General features: G+C 42.7%; 2 protein-coding genes across 3 annotated transcripts in view; one reads left to right on the top strand and one right to left on the bottom strand.

The window, feature by feature from the left end:
* Positions 1 to 495: 495 nt before the first annotated feature.
* Positions 496 to 7,801, top strand: LOC127615207 (putative E3 ubiquitin-protein ligase UBR7). The gene is made up of 11 exons (XM_052086814.1): positions 496 to 736; positions 892 to 1,025; positions 1,614 to 1,674; positions 2,739 to 2,834; positions 2,913 to 2,966; positions 3,425 to 3,521; positions 3,606 to 3,724; positions 5,233 to 5,421; positions 6,322 to 6,478; positions 6,558 to 6,619; positions 6,789 to 7,801. Exons 1-11 carry the CDS (start codon positions 617 to 619, stop codon positions 6,870 to 6,872), a joined length of 1,173 nt encoding a protein of 390 aa, XP_051942774.1. The 5' UTR covers positions 496 to 616; the 3' UTR covers positions 6,873 to 7,801.
* btbd7 (BTB (POZ) domain containing 7) overlaps positions 7,234 to 15,958 on the bottom strand; it is a 24,424-nt gene continuing 15,699 nt past the window's right edge. For both annotated transcript variants that reach the window (XM_052086808.1, XM_052086807.1), the window contains 8 exons: positions 14,157 to 14,232; positions 13,334 to 13,494; positions 13,109 to 13,252; positions 12,577 to 12,766; positions 12,015 to 12,193; positions 11,493 to 11,897; positions 9,600 to 10,466; positions 7,234 to 9,565 (listed from right to left, as the gene is read on the bottom strand). In XM_052086808.1, the coding sequence (XP_051942768.1) occupies positions 9,696 to 10,466; positions 11,493 to 11,897; positions 12,015 to 12,193; positions 12,577 to 12,766; positions 13,109 to 13,252; positions 13,334 to 13,494; positions 14,157 to 14,232 (1,926 nt within the window). In that variant the 3' untranslated portion in view covers positions 7,234 to 9,565; positions 9,600 to 9,695. The remainder of the gene's footprint in view (positions 9,566 to 9,599; positions 10,467 to 11,492; positions 11,898 to 12,014; positions 12,194 to 12,576; positions 12,767 to 13,108; positions 13,253 to 13,333; positions 13,495 to 14,156; positions 14,233 to 15,958) is intronic.

The following is a 15,958-nucleotide window of genomic DNA, read 5'->3' as shown; positions in this document are numbered from 1 at the left end:
TTAAATTAAATTAAATAATTTGTTTAATCTATTTCAAGATGAATTGACAAGAGCGGGTTGAAATAAATCAAATCATATTTATCGAGCAATAATAATAATAATAACAATAACAATGGTAATAATAATAATAATACATTTTATTTAGAAGCGCCCTTCAAACACTTAAGGACAATTTTCAATGAAGAACAAAACAATAAAACCACAAATAAAATTATAAATAGTAAAAGAAGGGATTAATTTAAATTGAGTATGTGATTTTGAATATGTGGGTTTTGAGATGGGATTTGAATGTGGGAAGAAAATCAATATTACGGATGTTGGGTGGAAGTGAGTTCCAGAGTTTGGGGACAGAGCGGCTGAAAGTTCTACACCCCATCGTGTTGAGAAGGGCAGAGGGTACAGCGAGGTGGAGGAAGGACGAGGACCTGAGGGAACGAGAGGGAACGGAAATTTGAAGATCAACCCCGTATTGGCAAATCGCTACCGTGACGTCTTTTCCGCCACGTGGTATTGCTTCCAAACTCCCGCCCGGAACTACAACATTGTTTTTGCGCCAGCTGCAGCACCGCGAGCAAACAAATACACTCGTTTTATCCTCGGCATTTTCTCCTCCGTCATGGCAGGGACAGACACAGCGGACTTGCACCTTGACGACTTCTTTGAAAACGAGGAGGAACTGGAGCATGCTTTGTGCGTACTGGCAGGAAGCGACTCCGAAAACTGTTCTTATCCCCGCGTAAGAAACATGTCCTTTGTCCTCCATCTGCGAAAAGGAATGCTGTGCTCACGTAAAACACACTTATGTCGAATTGAATTTGATTACATATCTGGATGACGGTCGTGTTGCTCTTGGCCACGTTCTGCTGACTTTTTGCGTGTGTGTTTTTGCAGGGCTACGTGAAGAGGCAGGCGGTGTTTGCTTGCAACACGTGCACGCCCAATGCATCGCAGCCTGCTGGCATTTGCCTGGCGTGTGCCAACAAATGTCACGATGGGCATGACATCTTCGAATTGTACACCAAAAGGTATGCTGTTAAACTCGAATTCAACTGCCTTGTCGAAACGAATACAGTGTAGCCCAGCTACCGGCCAGCAGACATGATGGCGTGCCATGTTTTGAAAAGAAAATGCAACTTCCGGCAGCGTGTATGCAGCTAGATAAAGCTAAGACACTCTTCAAATTGTTTCTTTATTCACTGGTTCAGTTCCCTTAAAAAAGAAGGAGCAGTTGTCGATGTTGTACGCTCCTGAAAATAAATGCTGTTGATGCTTCATTTTAAATTCGGGTTGAAGAATGAATCAAATTACATCAGTTTGTCGTACAAAAATTATTTTAGATTAGTGTCTTAGTTCAGTGTTCATAACGTAGTCCACCTTTCCAATCGTGTTTCATTTAAAAAGTTGAGATAAAGCCACAGATGTGTTTGCATTATTCTGGTAATCTTTAGTTTTAATGACTGACTTGACATATGTTTACGCCATACTTATTTAGTAGAATTTTGTCAAGTTGTCCCAATGAACGCATTGAAGATTGCAAGTCCAAACAAGTGTTGAGCCGATTAACAACTTTATGTGAAGTAGTTCAATGTTTCTCTTCCTGCTTTTCTTAACAGAAATTTTCGATGTGATTGTGGAAATGGCAAATTTGGGGATTTCCAGTGTCAGCTCATTCCGGTGAGAATTTTCTCTCTCTCTCTCTCGCTCTCGCTCTCTCTCTCTCTCTCTCTCGCTCTCTCGTACACTTTATTCACTGCATGTGACCCAGTTCGAGTGGTGTATCATACAAAACAGCTTGATCGACATATACTTTTTTTTATTTTAAATTCTAGGATGGTGTTCTTGACTATCATAACAGTACACATGAAAGAGTCTTTAGAACCCGTGATTGAAATTAGGGCAATTCCAGGACTTGTAATTTGATGAACTTATATGAGAGAACTCGCTGAAATTTGCGTCAGTCACAAGTGGATACACTATATTTGCCAGTGACATGACAGTAGATTTTGTTCACTTCCTCTTTCTATTTTTAAGACCATTCTTAGTTTCATTTTCCTTTTGGAATCTTCATTTGTGAGGTGGAATATCTTGGGTCTTTGTCACGTCGCCAATCATCATTTGGGGCACCTTTACTTCGAATTCATCTAACATTACTGTTGCCAAAAGAATCCACAGATGAATATATTATTCATTCATTCATTCATTCATCTTCCGAGCCGCTTGATCCTCACTAGGGTCGCGGGGGGTGCTGGAGCCTATCCCAGCTGTCTCCGGGCAGTAGGCGGGGGACACCCTGAATCGGTTGCCAGTCAATCGCAGGTCAATGAATATATTATTAAAATCATAATTTGCAGCCCAAGATTGCAGCAGTGTGTTTTCTGCTTATGATTTATTTTTAGCACACTGTTTAGTGGAATGTGTTCTGCTGTGTGCAGCAACGCACTGTTACCAACATGACGATTACAAGAAGTACCTTATCAGAATTTGTACCATTGACCTGTACAGCGGCACCTCCAAAGTAAAACGCCCCACAATGCGTCTCAATTGTCGAATAAAACTTGGATGTCAGAACATTTTATTTCATATCATCAAAGTGTCACAAATAATACACAAAATGTATCAATTACATCCATACATTTTAAACGTAGCCAAGTGCCCAATCAGTGACAACGACCTCTCATATTGGACTTCATGAGGCTTATTTATATTTTGCTTATCGTGGTCACCCTTTGCTCTGGCAGATCAAAGATGAGGAAAACGCAAAAAACCTTTACAATCACAACTTCTTCGGCCGCTACTGCTCGTGCGACCGGCCATTTCCTGACCAGGACGATAAGGTATGCCGTTTGTTCATTTCTGCTCCTGAATTTGAAGTTACTTCTGATGTTTACGAAATTTAAGAAATTTCTCCACAGGTCAATGATGAGATGATTCAGTGCGTCATCTGCGAGGATTGGTTTCATACCAGGGTAAATATTACCTCACCCCTGACGCCTCTTGCGTATGAGTGTGTGATTATAGTGTGTGTGATTATAGTTATTATTATATGATATTATTATTATAGTTATAATTATCATTAGTATTTTTTTATTTCATTTTGTTTTGTAAATGTCATTAGTTTTAAGTAGTACCTGTATTCAGCTTTTTTAGTTTGCATCTTTTTTTTCTAGTTCGTTTTTGTTTTTAAAAACATGGTGTTTTACTTATGTGCAAGATTTAAAAAAAAAACACCACGGTACGTGCTGTGTAGTAAAAATTCATACAAATATATTATTTTTAAAATGTTTAGAATGCAGGGGGGATTGGTGTACTGTATATAATTTTTTCATGTATAAAACAAAAAGGTAGAGCACTTTTTAATCCAATGAAAAATGGATGGCTTGTGTTAGATGATGATTCTAATGAGCATTCATCTGATTACATTAAGCATTTGCAATGCGAAGTGGCGGAGATGGATGAGATGGTATGCGAGGACTGCATGAACAAGGCTCCTTTTCTGTGGACATACGCTGCTCACCATTCAGGTATTCCTCCAAGGTGACAGGAGCAAACGCTGAAGTACCAATCGTGTCGCTTTGGTGATGTTTTTGTCTCCTTTTTGCCTTCAGCCGAGATGCAGGAGGGTGAAAATGGGAACGTAGAAGAAAATGAGGAGATTTTGGAGTCGAGTGAAATGAGACATGAAGAACCTTCCACCAGTCTTGAGCAGAAGGAAAAGGAGCAGGAGGTAGGGCAGCCCCAACATACAAGATTTCAACATTAAGGATGGCATACATTTTTTTCCATATTTCCCATTGTTTTTCTCTCATATTTAAAAATAGATTTTTACATTCAAGCTTACATGTTTCTACATTCAAACTTGGAGTATGTATTTCCTCAAGCTCTTGTGAAACCCCAGAAGTCCTTCATATATATTTAAAAAATAATAAAGGAATGGGGCTCTAGTCTAGAGTTTACAGTAAAGCCAAGCACACAACCAAATTAATTACACGCATTGTTTCTTCAAATACAAGATGTACAGTACTTCTTTTTAGAAACACCGCTAATGCTAGCAGTCAATATGAGATGCTAATAGCAAATTAGCCTTGATTTTTGGGAGTGATAGTCCTTCAAATAATTAATATTTACACACAAACACTGTAGGAACGCACTCGGACAGGTAATATAACAACACTTGGGAGCATATATTCATCCTCATTACGCAAATAAACTAGTTATATTAATAATCGCAACTTTCTTCCTGGACTCTTTTTATCTTAATGTACTTTGTGTCCTCCATGCATGCATGGCAGCACACTTGCTCTGAGAGTCCAAGGCAGGCTGGAAGAGACAGATTTAATTGTATTGATTGTTTTACATTATGATAAGACACGATAACCTTTATTTGTCCCACACTGGGGAAATTAGCAAATTTGCAGTCTTCAGCAGCAAAGTGGGGGTGGGGGGGAAGAAAAAAACAAAGTGTTTCATTGCTAATATTTAAATGTTATTTTGTTTGAAAGTGTTTCCTTTGATTTAATTTGTTTCATGTTATATTTCAAGTTGAGTTTTGGTAGCTGAATACATCCTAAATTCCCAAATCAATGAATTGCATTTTAATCATTTCAAGATCAATCAAAATAAGTTCTACTACCGCACATGGAAAATTTTCGTTAATTGTCTGGGCTTACAACAAATGGTGTAGTTCACATTTATATCAGTCTTCCTTTAATCATGCCAAAATTGGTAACGTATTAAAACCAGGATGACCAAATACATGTTTATGAACAGAATGAACATATGTATGCAGTATTTCTTGTACTTAGCAAGCGTAGACTTCCAGTTATTTATACACTCCCGTGTGATGTGCAAGGCTTTGAAATACATGATCGTTTAATGTAGAATCCGTCACGATGGATTCATGCGGTGCACGGCGCAGATGTGCAGCGTTACTGCCTTTTTTTTCCTATGTTGTGGTCTGATGTGGCAGCCGCTGATTTGTAGCTTGCCACTTGATGGCGCAGAAGAGCAACGTGACAGGACAGCGAGCAGGCCTTCTCGTGGGTAATTAGAGGAGATGTGACCCGCAAGGCCCCTCTGTCTCTGACTCTGCAGACAGCTTTGGCCGCGCTTCACAGGCCAGCTTTACTGTAAAGCGCTCATTTTCACCGCTCGATCATCTCGCCCTCGCTGGGTGAATCTTGTGTTTTATGGAGCCGTGTCACGCCATAACTCACAGCCCTCGTCTCACGGCAGGGAGCGCCGACCAGGAGCTTTCCTTGTAAGCGGAGCCACGATGACATGATAGACTCTCCCGACGAGATCAAAACGGTGGCTTGCAAGCTGAAGTATTTTCAGACGCTGCATGTGTCGACGCCTCGAAAGGGGGCGGTGTTCTGGCCTTCCAAGTGGCGCGCACTGCTGTGCACCTGCACGAGCTGCAAGGTGGGTCTCCAGCATCAGGCTGGCTCAGGGACGTATGGCCCGTGGCTCCGTTCTTTAATTCAGCCCGCAGAGCATTTACAGTGTTTACAATTAAGTAGTGTAATATTTGGTGCATTAATTTAACCCAAACATTGGTTGATCATTATGTATTTATTTTGTCATTTGTATTTTAAAAATCTCCTTGTCTAACTAAATCATTTAATTGATTTTGAACAATTTTACATTGAACGACATTAATGAGTTAATGAATAAAATATTTTAAGCTTCAACTTCCCCCTACTCTAATTTCAGTATGATCTATTTATTTGGTTGATTTGGTTTCATTTCTTTATGTACTTAGTTTGAAATGAAATCTCAAGTCAATATAATTGAATCATATTACATTTTTATTAAACTATGTAGTTTGCTGCGTGACCAAATCAGTAATTCGTAAAGCAAATAAAAATTGGTTAACAGATTTTTATCTTCATTTTGAGTCCTTCAGCTCATTAGATAATGTGCTGAAGGAGTTATTTTAATGTAATGTTTTTATGTGATAAAATGGCTTATTTAGAGGAACTCTCACTGAAAAACACCCCTAAACTTTTTGTCGTATTTGTTAAAACTGTCAATGACCTGACAAGCACTTCAGTAAAATCACCTGTGAAAAGTGGCTTTGCCTTTCATTTGAAAAAACAAACAAAAACAACCAATCAGAGATGTCAAACATCTCATCCACTCAGGGAGCACACTTGAACCGATAACAGTCTTGTAGTAACACTTGATCCCGAGCGAGTCATGCTACAAATGACTGTCCATTTTAAAAATACACGTTTGCTCACCCCCTGGCACTAGCCCTTCTGTTTATGCTTATCGGAATGTTCCATTGTATAATACATGTGTCATACCTGTGGCACACAGAGGGCTTATGTAGCCTCACATGTCCACTTCCTCATGGACCGGTCTGATTCGGTTCTGGCTTACGAGAGACGAGGCCTGAATGAGCCGTTTGGGAAGCACCCGCTGATGACGCTGACCAGTTCAATGAACCGAGTCCAGCAGCTCGAGTTCATTTATGGTGAGAACGACTGCAATTTTTCTCCGTTGCTACACTTGACATTTATGTGCTCCGATTAATCACGCTTCCTTCCTTTTAGGTTGTAATGAGATGGCGACTGCAATAACTGCATTATTTGACAAATGTGCAGCAGAAAAAAAGGTAAGGTCCAACTGGATGAGCCAGGGAAGGGCAAACTTTTGTGCTCAAGGGCTTTGTATCATTTTTAAAACAGATAATGGGCAAGGTGACTATGACTGGATCCGACTCTTGCAGTTCCCTGTCACATTCCCCTTCATTGTCCGCTGATACATTTGTTGTTTCCCCTCAGGTAGTCACCACGGAAGCAGTGTATGAGCTTTTCGAGGAGCTGCAGGCCAAAAAACAGCGCAGGACCAACACGGGCTACGAGTGACCGAAGCCGGGCCATGCCGCAGTCCTGCGGTGGCGCTAATGAAAACTGTGAATGTGTTTCTTTTTCCCTTTGGTGGGGAAAAAAGTGTTTATGCTGCAATCATTCTAGAAAAGATAGTGCAAATGTTGGAAGCACACTTGTTTCTGTTCAAGATGCCTCAACTTTGAAGTTAGTTTTGACTGCGCATGTGTGTTTGTGACCTGTTTTGTATCAGCCTTGGAAAAAGTCTGTTAAAGACGTGCTGCTAAGTGTTTGTATGAGGTAAGTTGTCTTGTCGGCAATTTAATAAAGAAAAGTTAAACATTCACCGGTGAGAGTCATGGGTTCACTGGGGGGGAAAAGAAAAAAAAAACCTGACAAGTTCATTTCATAATATCAAACCAGTTTATTTTTCAGGACCACTGTTGCACACCTTTTGAGGCGCCAGTAGAAAAATAGATTCACTGAAACTAAATGCAACATAATTAGTCTACAAACATCAATTGCTAAGATCTCATACAAGTACAATGTACCTGTGAGGATCCAACACAACGTTTCGGATGATTCAACTACAAAAAAAAAAGACAACCAAAGATGCTAAATAACATCTATGTACACAAAAGGGAGCTACAACTATCTGATGCAGGCTGGTAAGCTGGTAGAAAAGAGCTTGCATAGACATCAAGGTCTCCAATAAAAACCCAACTGCAGGCAGGGAAGGCACTGACCTCTCTACGGCAAAGAGTAAAACAACCACTTTTAGTCAACGGAACGTCCTCTTGGAATAGTGAACTACAACACATGTATAGCGAGGAATCAAGAAAAGTTTAGTGTTTCACCCCCCGCCTCAGATGACAAAAAAGGTGATTTATTCTGCATTGGCAATCTTCAGATTCACGCAAAAAAAAAAAAAAAGGATAATTTACACCACCGACAATAGTAAGCAAATTGAGAACATTTACAAAGGAAATAACTCTTGAGACACAATCTTAAGAGCACATTCGCAGTGAGCTTTCATGACAGGACCAACTTACACCGTCACATGAACACAACGACCACTTCAATGTAATCAAAACCAGAAACAAGTGGCGCTTGATTTGGTTATGTACAATTTTTCCACTGGAGCGACATGAGCCAGTGACCTTTCTTCACGTCAATGCAAGGATTCCTTTTGTTCCAACATGTTCCTTTCCCCCTTAAAATAATGACTCTCATGCAGGCATGTGAGCTTCAGTCATGGACTTGCATGATTTTGGAGCTACAAGCAGCTACAGCACTTTTGGCCACAGCACTTCATTGAACAGTATGACCGCTGACTGCGCGAGGCCAGCGAGATGGTGGCCAGATGGTTGTCCATCCAGTCACTTAGTTCAGTGATTCCCGACCACATATTCAGTTTCACTTCTTGACAACAAAAACATGTATCCTTGTTCAACTATGCCGGGAATGTGTACAATGTCAGAACAATTAAATGTTCTTCCACTAGATGGCAGAATATGCAATTATCTTGCTAATTCACCCGTTATTCATAAAACAGAATACCTCGGTGGTCAACTCAACAGGCCCAGCTTTCACTTACACAAAGTGTGTGTTGCTATGTATATATGTGAAACATTTTTTCATTTAGCTGTATATGAACCTTTTCTTCATTATGATCGGGCAACACTGTTAAAAGTGAATTCACAAGGGGTTTACGATAGAATGACATCATAGAGAAAACTGAGTTTGAAGGTAGCTGAAATGGAATATTCAGAGTACTGGTTAAGGCTTCAAGATTTGACTACTTGATGCTATTAGATTAGGAGGAGGAAGGAGCGCAAGCACACAGCCTGCTGTCTTCCTCCTGATATGCACAAAGACACCAGACTGAAAATGTGCGAATACAGTACTGAGATTGTCACCACACCTTGGTGTGTGTGTGTGTGTGTTTATGTTGCAAGAAGACACACTTGCTACCGTTTAGGTTTCTTTCTATGCAACAGCTGAGGCGGAGTGTTCAAATCTGGGCTCCTGGTCTGCTTCTTGCCTTAATTGAAGACTCCGTTTTGTCTCCAGGTGAGAATGTGAGTGTGAATGGTTGTCTATATGTGCAGTTGGCTTGCGAACAGTCCAGGGCGTACCTCGCCTCTCGCCCAAAGTCAGATGGGATAGGCTCCGGCTCACTCGTGTCCCTCGCGAGGATAAGCGGTGTAGAACGGATCGATTGATGAGAGGATGCAGAAAGTTTTCTCGGCTGTCACCTAAAAGAAAGCTAAATAATATACTTGTAGGAAAGACGGTATTAACCGCGAGAAGACCATACTATTGTAATAGCCTGCAATCAAGTCGCTCTGATTGTTTGGACGTGGCTACTTCGACTAGTTGCACGGGATGCTACAGAGAACCACTGGTAGAAGACAAGCCAACATTTCCATATGATTTTTATCACAATTCTCTTCTCCAGGCTGTGTGGCTTTTTCATAAATGGACAATCCTATCCTACAATCTGACACTCATCAACATGAACGGCGGGCGCCTATCTGACAACCACTTGACAACTGAGCTACATTAAGGGACTGACCCAACCAACAAATCGGCACACGGATCCATCCGGCCAAGTGACCTCGAAATGGGACACTTTGCCCTTCAACTCTGTGTGATGGATGGAGTCAAGTGGCAGAGGTAGGACAATAAGGACTGCCTATAGATAGCAATCACCTTTCCCCATGCTTCTGCTGAACACACATACACATACATGCACACACACACACACACACACACACGTACGCGCACACACATTTAGTGCTTGGCCATTCAATAAAATGAGCTATCAGTCATTCCCTTTTCCCAACTCAATTGCTGGGGTTAAAGTGCAGATTTTTTGTAAGGGTAGTCAGGCTTGCTGGGTGACCTGCGGTCTCTGGCCATGTCCTCGCTGACACTGTTCCTGTGAGGCTGCTGAAGGGGCCCCGGGCCAGATGACTCCACAGCAAGAACCATCTCCTCCGGGGCATCTCGAGGTCCGGCCATTCTGTCCTCGTAGACGTCCATGTTTCCGCTGGGCGAGCGCAGGTGGCCCAATCCGTGAGTCAGGTCGGTCTCGTTTGAGCGGCCCCTCGGCGCATGTCCCACCCTGGGCTGCGGCCCAGAGGGGTTAATGGCATCATGCCTCTGAGGGGTCATCCCGAGGACATCCAGCCGTAGTGGGTCCGGGCCAGTCCGTCCCTGCGCTTGGCCCTGGGACTGAGAGTCCGTAATGTAAGTGGGCGTAAAGGGTCCCGATGGTGCGCAGCTGTGTCTGTAGAGATCCGGTCCTGCAAACGTGGACAGAGTGTGCGCGGGGGCTGGAGATGAAGGTCGACGGGAGAAGTCGTACAGGTCGGGAAACTCCGCTTGCATCTCCAGCTTGGGCTCGGGGGCGTGTCTTTTGCAGGAGTGTCCGTGCCCAGGGCCGTGGTTGTGACTGTGGCGGACGGAGGGGCAGGGCCCATGGGGCAGATGAAGACCCGGGGGGCCCATGGGGCTGTGAGGGCTTTCACGGTCCATCTCTGCTATGTGCTGCTCCCTCAGCGACATGACCGAGACGCCCAGCGCGATGTCGGGCATGAATTCCCTCATAACGGGTTCCCTGCCCATCTGAAACAGAAGACATGTTTTGTGATATTACCGTTTAAAAGTGCTTGTCATGATCCAAACATGAACAAGTCAAGACAGTAAAGACAGGTGTTCACAACATGCGGCCCACTGACCAGCCTAAGAGAGTGGGGAGTGCTGGGTTGAGTAATAACTACTTTGAAACATGTTTTGAAACGTTTCACCTATTTCTTTTTTAAATAAACACTTTAGAGTCATCAAATAAAATCATGTACAGTGAAAAAGGGCTAGGGAATTAAAAATATATATATATTCAATGAATACAGGACATTATCTTAAATTGACGATGCGAAGAAAATGCTCAAACATAACTTGACTATGATCCACTTCCTAGTGTGGTTCACAGGATGTGAGAAAATAGTCAAAAATGTCGATCATTGTTTTCCAAATTATAGGCAGATGTTTGCTCGTGTCAAATTTGGATGAAACACCAAGACAATCAGTCGAGCTTTCATGAAGGACTGCAGCTGCCTGAGAATATTTATTGTCGGGAGCCTGAAATATGAAGATTGATACAATTTTAAATTAAAACAATGTCTCTAAATGAGTTGTTAATAATTTGATCATAAATAATCTTTGCATCTTCAAAGCGAGCCCCCATATAGTTTCAGACCAACCCCAAAAGGTGAAAATGCGAAATGTAAAATGTGCAGTTATATAATCCATATAAACCCCGCTCCCCCCCAAATATTCTATAGCTTTACTCCTCCCAATAACGCATCTGAAGGCACTTTTAAAACACATTGGAAGTGTCCTGTACTTGAACACTAAAAACAGATCACTTGTATGAAATGTCCTATGTATAGTGGACGAGGAGGTGTCTGGGTAAGAGCTGTGGCCAACAGTAGTTTTGCTGCGAGTGCCTTGGGCAGCCCCGTTCCTTGACACGAAAATAAACTTAAACCTGTTTTTACACCAAGCGCCATCAGTCACTTGTGGTCAAAAAGGTTGGGAAGCCCTGCCTTAATGCACAGCTCAAAGACCCAAAGACAGAACAAACACACTCACCGCTTGCTGTTCAGATAGCAAGGATCGGCCCATAGCTTGCGCTTCGGTGCAGTCTGGGGGCTGGGGTCTGGGCACAGAGGAGAAGTCCGAGCCGCCATGCTTGGTCGCCGCATGGCGCTGGCTAAGGGTGCGGTTGCAGGGGTAGGAGAAGGAACGGGTGGGGGTCGGCATGGGAACGCGGGGTCGCCAGGCGCCTTTGAGCTGAGCGTGGCTGGGCGTAGCAGGGGGATGGTAAGGGGGAGGCGGGGGAGGCAGCGGCAGGTGGAAGCCAGCTACACCTTCCAACTCTGTGAACATGCTATCCATGGCCGGGCTGCTGTTTACTCGACATCGACCCACCTGGCGCAGAGCCAGAATTGGACTCTCATCTCCGAATCGTTCGTCGGGAAAGAACTTGGACGGGTTCTAAAAAGATAACATTTCATTAAAAATACAAAACAAAACACTTGTGCCACCTGAGCTTTTATCTGCTTGAAATTCTACAGTCCTTCCCCATTCTTCCCCTTGCTTTCCCCTCCTAACCTGTAGAAGTTCGGTGGCTCCGTCAGCCAAACCGAACTCCCGGAGCACTCGCAACTGCAGCTCGTAACTGACGGTGGCGCCCTCGCCGCAATTGAGGGCGTACGCTCGCTGCACTTGCTCCGTGTGTCTCAGTTCCTGCAGCCTCCGGATCATCTCCTTCACCACTGAGAGCTGTGGGACTGCAAGACGGAAATCACAATTAAAATGCAAACACATGAAATGTAATCATACTTGAGAACTGCGAGTATTTGTTCTGGGGCAACTCAGGAAATGAATCCGGTCAGACTCTAGTGCTTACCCGCAGTTTTTAATTTACGACAACATTATATAGCGCAGATTTCAGTGGTAGTATTGGTCATTTTTTTGGGGCAATATTTTCATTTACTGTAATGCCGTCCGTCACATGTAGGAAAAGGAAAGCCTCAGTCGTTTTTATTAAATAGTAGATTGCCATATTGCAGGTGTGTCTGGAATGAACCTAATGCCATAAACGGGAGGCCCGTCGTGACCTGAAAGGGAACAAGGAATAGAGAAATTTCAACGTCTGCGTCAAAGACCTCACCTGGGATTTCATTGGCTACAACTGATGGAGCAGCGACCGAGTTAAGGGTCATCTGCTGATGGTTAACCATGTGACAGCACTGCGGCACAGCGTTGTTGACCATGTAGAGGGTGTCTGGGACGTTGGACATGCGCACAAGTCGCAAACGCACCAGGTCAGTTTGCTCCACCATCATTTCATCCAGCACCAACTGAGGAGAGAGAAATGGGAGCTTGCTTTCAAAAGAGTGTGCTAACGTTTCACACTTGAAGGAAAAGCTTTTCATGAATCTATCCAGGCTGTTGGCACGTTCAGAAATAGAATTACATTTTTTGAGCGAGCATCCAGTTGCAAGAAAACGTTATGTGAATCCTTTGGAATTACCTGCATAAATTGGTCATAAAATGCCATTTTACTCACAACGATAGACAAACAGTCTGCTTGAACTAACACCAAACAAACAATCAGATGTTTTTTTTCATTCAACACCATTCGGTCTCACAGGTCGAAAGTGTGTGCCATCATCTGACAGCCCAATCAATCAGTGTCCTACCTTTGCCTCTTCCACGTAAGGAGAGAAAAGGCGGGGACGCACATAGATGCCAGCGTTCTTTTGCCTCAACCAAGCATTGGCCTTCCCCCCCTCGGCTGTTGGCAACATATCTGACGGAGGAGTGCTAATCAAGCCTCGCTTGAGCTGTGAATGAGAACAGGGAGTCAGACCGCCATGATGCAGCACGCGGAAATTGGTCAGAAAAGGTAGCGACGGAGCGCTAACCGCGTCGGAGAGGACATCGCTGTGCGGAGGCAAAATGTGCTCGGTTCGAATGAAGGGCAGGAGCGGGGAAAGGATGTCCTTAAGCTCCTCCACGTCGAGGTCTCTCCTCTTCACTCCCCGTTTGTTGACGCTGTGGGCTGTGCCGCTCAACAGATTGGGCTCTGCGCAAATGTGAAAATGGACAGCCACATTTCAAACCATGCTGCCCATCAAGGTTTTCCCCACAAATTCAAGTCTGATTTTGGCCAGGGGATGAATCATTTTGGGATTAATTGCATGCCTGTTCACATTATATTTTGATGAGCATCCACAGATTGATGACATCTTTGAAACATCAGAATTATACTAAAAAAAAAAGTCTATTAAAAAAAAAATAGTTCACATAATTGAAATAGCTCGAACTTAAAAAAAAAACATACAGAAACGTGACAAACTGTACCTAATGTGAATGGAATTTGCTTCAAATGTTTTGGAACTGATCAAGATGAGCAACCATTTGAATTTAACAAGGAAAATTCCATTTTACAAGGTCCACCCATGTCTGTCAAATCTCAATCGATTAATTATTCATTTGTTATGCTTATCAAGGATCACCACAGCCCATGGAGAATTATAATTCGCTAAATCCAAGGAAAGAAAATGGCAGCACCACTGTAATTTCACAGGTGACAAATGTTCAGTCAAGCGCTGCTCTTTTAGGTACAAATTCGGCCAGTGGTTGATCTGCTTTTAAGTGTATTTTGGAGGCAGTAGTCATTTTGAAATGGCCTCCGAATCATTGGCGGCTGTGCTCAGAGCATAATTATAGAGTGTATTATCTTACCCCTGTCTGCCATCCTCTTAATAAGCTGCTGCTCGCCCCACTTAACAACATACTTGAGAATGTCCTGCTCACTGGCCTGCAAATGAGACGAAGACACAGCGAAAGGGGAGAGGAGGAGGAGTAGAGTGGGGGGTTGGGGGAGACAACATAATTATCAGGACAAGAAGGTCAGATATTGTCGCCGGGTTGGGGGGGCAGCAGTTAAATGAGGATAAGGTGACAGGGCAACATGTTTGGACAGTGTTCCAGCAAGGTGCAGGCCAGGTTGGCTTCTGTAGTTAAGATTTCAACATTTCACCTCATCCGCCTGGCCGGAGGCCCAAGTAGCCTGGCACAACTGATGACAGCACAAAAGCTATTTTACTTTGCAAATGCTCCACTCAACGCTGGAAGGGGTATAATAGTGAGCAGCAAATCACTCATGAATGTACCCACAACTATTTGGATGAGGATGGAGATTGTACTATTTTGTGCACATACATCACCATAGTGGATTTTAAACCAAAAGAAAGATGTTATAGCAGTGTAGTCATTTATTGTGGACGACCTAATTTTCATATGTGAAATTATTTGGACATTTGAAATATCCAAGTCCTGCTCCTTTTGTTCTCAGTAACATGAAAGCATCATGGATTGAGATCAGAATATTTAATTATTCGCTTTTAAAAAGTCTGAAGATGACTGTGAAGAAAGACTTGGCAAAGCATTTCTAAGGAGGAATTTGGTGAGCTGTAAACTTGAAGGTTTTCATCAAATATATATAATATATAATTATCATATATAATATTATAATATTAATATTATAATATATATAATAATAATATAATAAATGTAGACTGGACTGGTCTACAAACACGGACACCCTGATTAGGAAAGGACAGAGCCGCTTCCTACTCAGGAAACTGAGGTCTTTTGGGGTTCAGGGGTCACTCCTTAAGACATTCTATAACTCGGTGGTGGCCTCGGCCATCCATTATGGCATTGTCTGCTGGTCAGGCAGCATCTCGGCCCGGGACAGAAAGAGACTGGAGCGACTGGTCAGGAAGGCCAGTTCTGTCCTGGGTTGCTCCCTTGACACTCTGGAGGAGGTGGGCAACAGAAGGATGCTAACTAAGCTAAAAGCTATGATGGTCAGTCCCTCCCACCCCCTCCAGCCCGCCCTGACAGCACTTAGTAGCTCCTTCAGCCAGAGACTGTTACACCCGCGCTGCAAGAAGGAGATACCGACGCTTGTTCCTACCGACTGCTGTCAGGCTGATGAATAAAAAATAACAATCATAATAATAATAATAATAATAATTAAATGATGTGAAGGAAAATCGTAAATAGTACTGCGATTTATCCATTTGTGTTCATATTGAATTTAATTGAAAGATGTTTGTTGTTTTTTTTTCTCTTTCTTCTTTCTACATACATTCTTGCTGCTGGAGGCTGTAAATTTCCCCAGTGTGGGACGAATAAAGGATATCTTATCTTATCAAATGTAAAAAATTGTGTTTGCATTTAGAATTATGTTACATTGTCCAAATATTTGTTGAGCCCCTGGAAATTGAGCAACCATGGAAAAAAATGGCTTAATGTTAAGCTCCAACGTATTTGTGGATCACTCTTCACAAATTCACCTATTTGCATTTCTTTCTATGGAACCTACATTGTCAGCTATTCTTTAGAAAAAAATATCATAGGTTCTCTGAAAAACTTTTTTTTTGCATATTTTTGTGCTTCTTCCATAACATCCCAAGATTTCATAACATGGTGCCAAAGCTGTGTTGCATAGGAAAATATTAACTGGTGTCAAGTCA

The sequence above is a fragment of the Hippocampus zosterae genome, chromosome 14 (assembly GCF_025434085.1).
Source record: "Hippocampus zosterae strain Florida chromosome 14, ASM2543408v3, whole genome shotgun sequence".
Lineage (NCBI taxonomy): Eukaryota > Metazoa > Chordata > Actinopteri > Syngnathiformes > Syngnathidae > Hippocampus > Hippocampus zosterae.
This window is presented reverse-complemented; position numbering and strand designations above follow the sequence as displayed.

What these genes read in the sequence shown, in the direction of transcription:
- LOC127615207 (XM_052086814.1), top strand. Translation starts at nt 617, where the DNA reads ATGGCAGGGACAGACACAGCGGACTTGCACCTTGACGACTTCTTTGAA. An exon ending in ATACGCTGCTCACCATTCAG is followed by an intron (nt 3,522 to 3,605) that starts GTATTCCTCCAA and finishes TTTTGCCTTCAG; the next exon opens with CCGAGATGCAGGAGGGTGAA. An exon ending in GCAGCTCGAGTTCATTTATG is followed by an intron (nt 6,479 to 6,557) that starts GTGAGAACGACT and finishes CCTTCCTTTTAG; the next exon opens with GTTGTAATGAGATGGCGACT.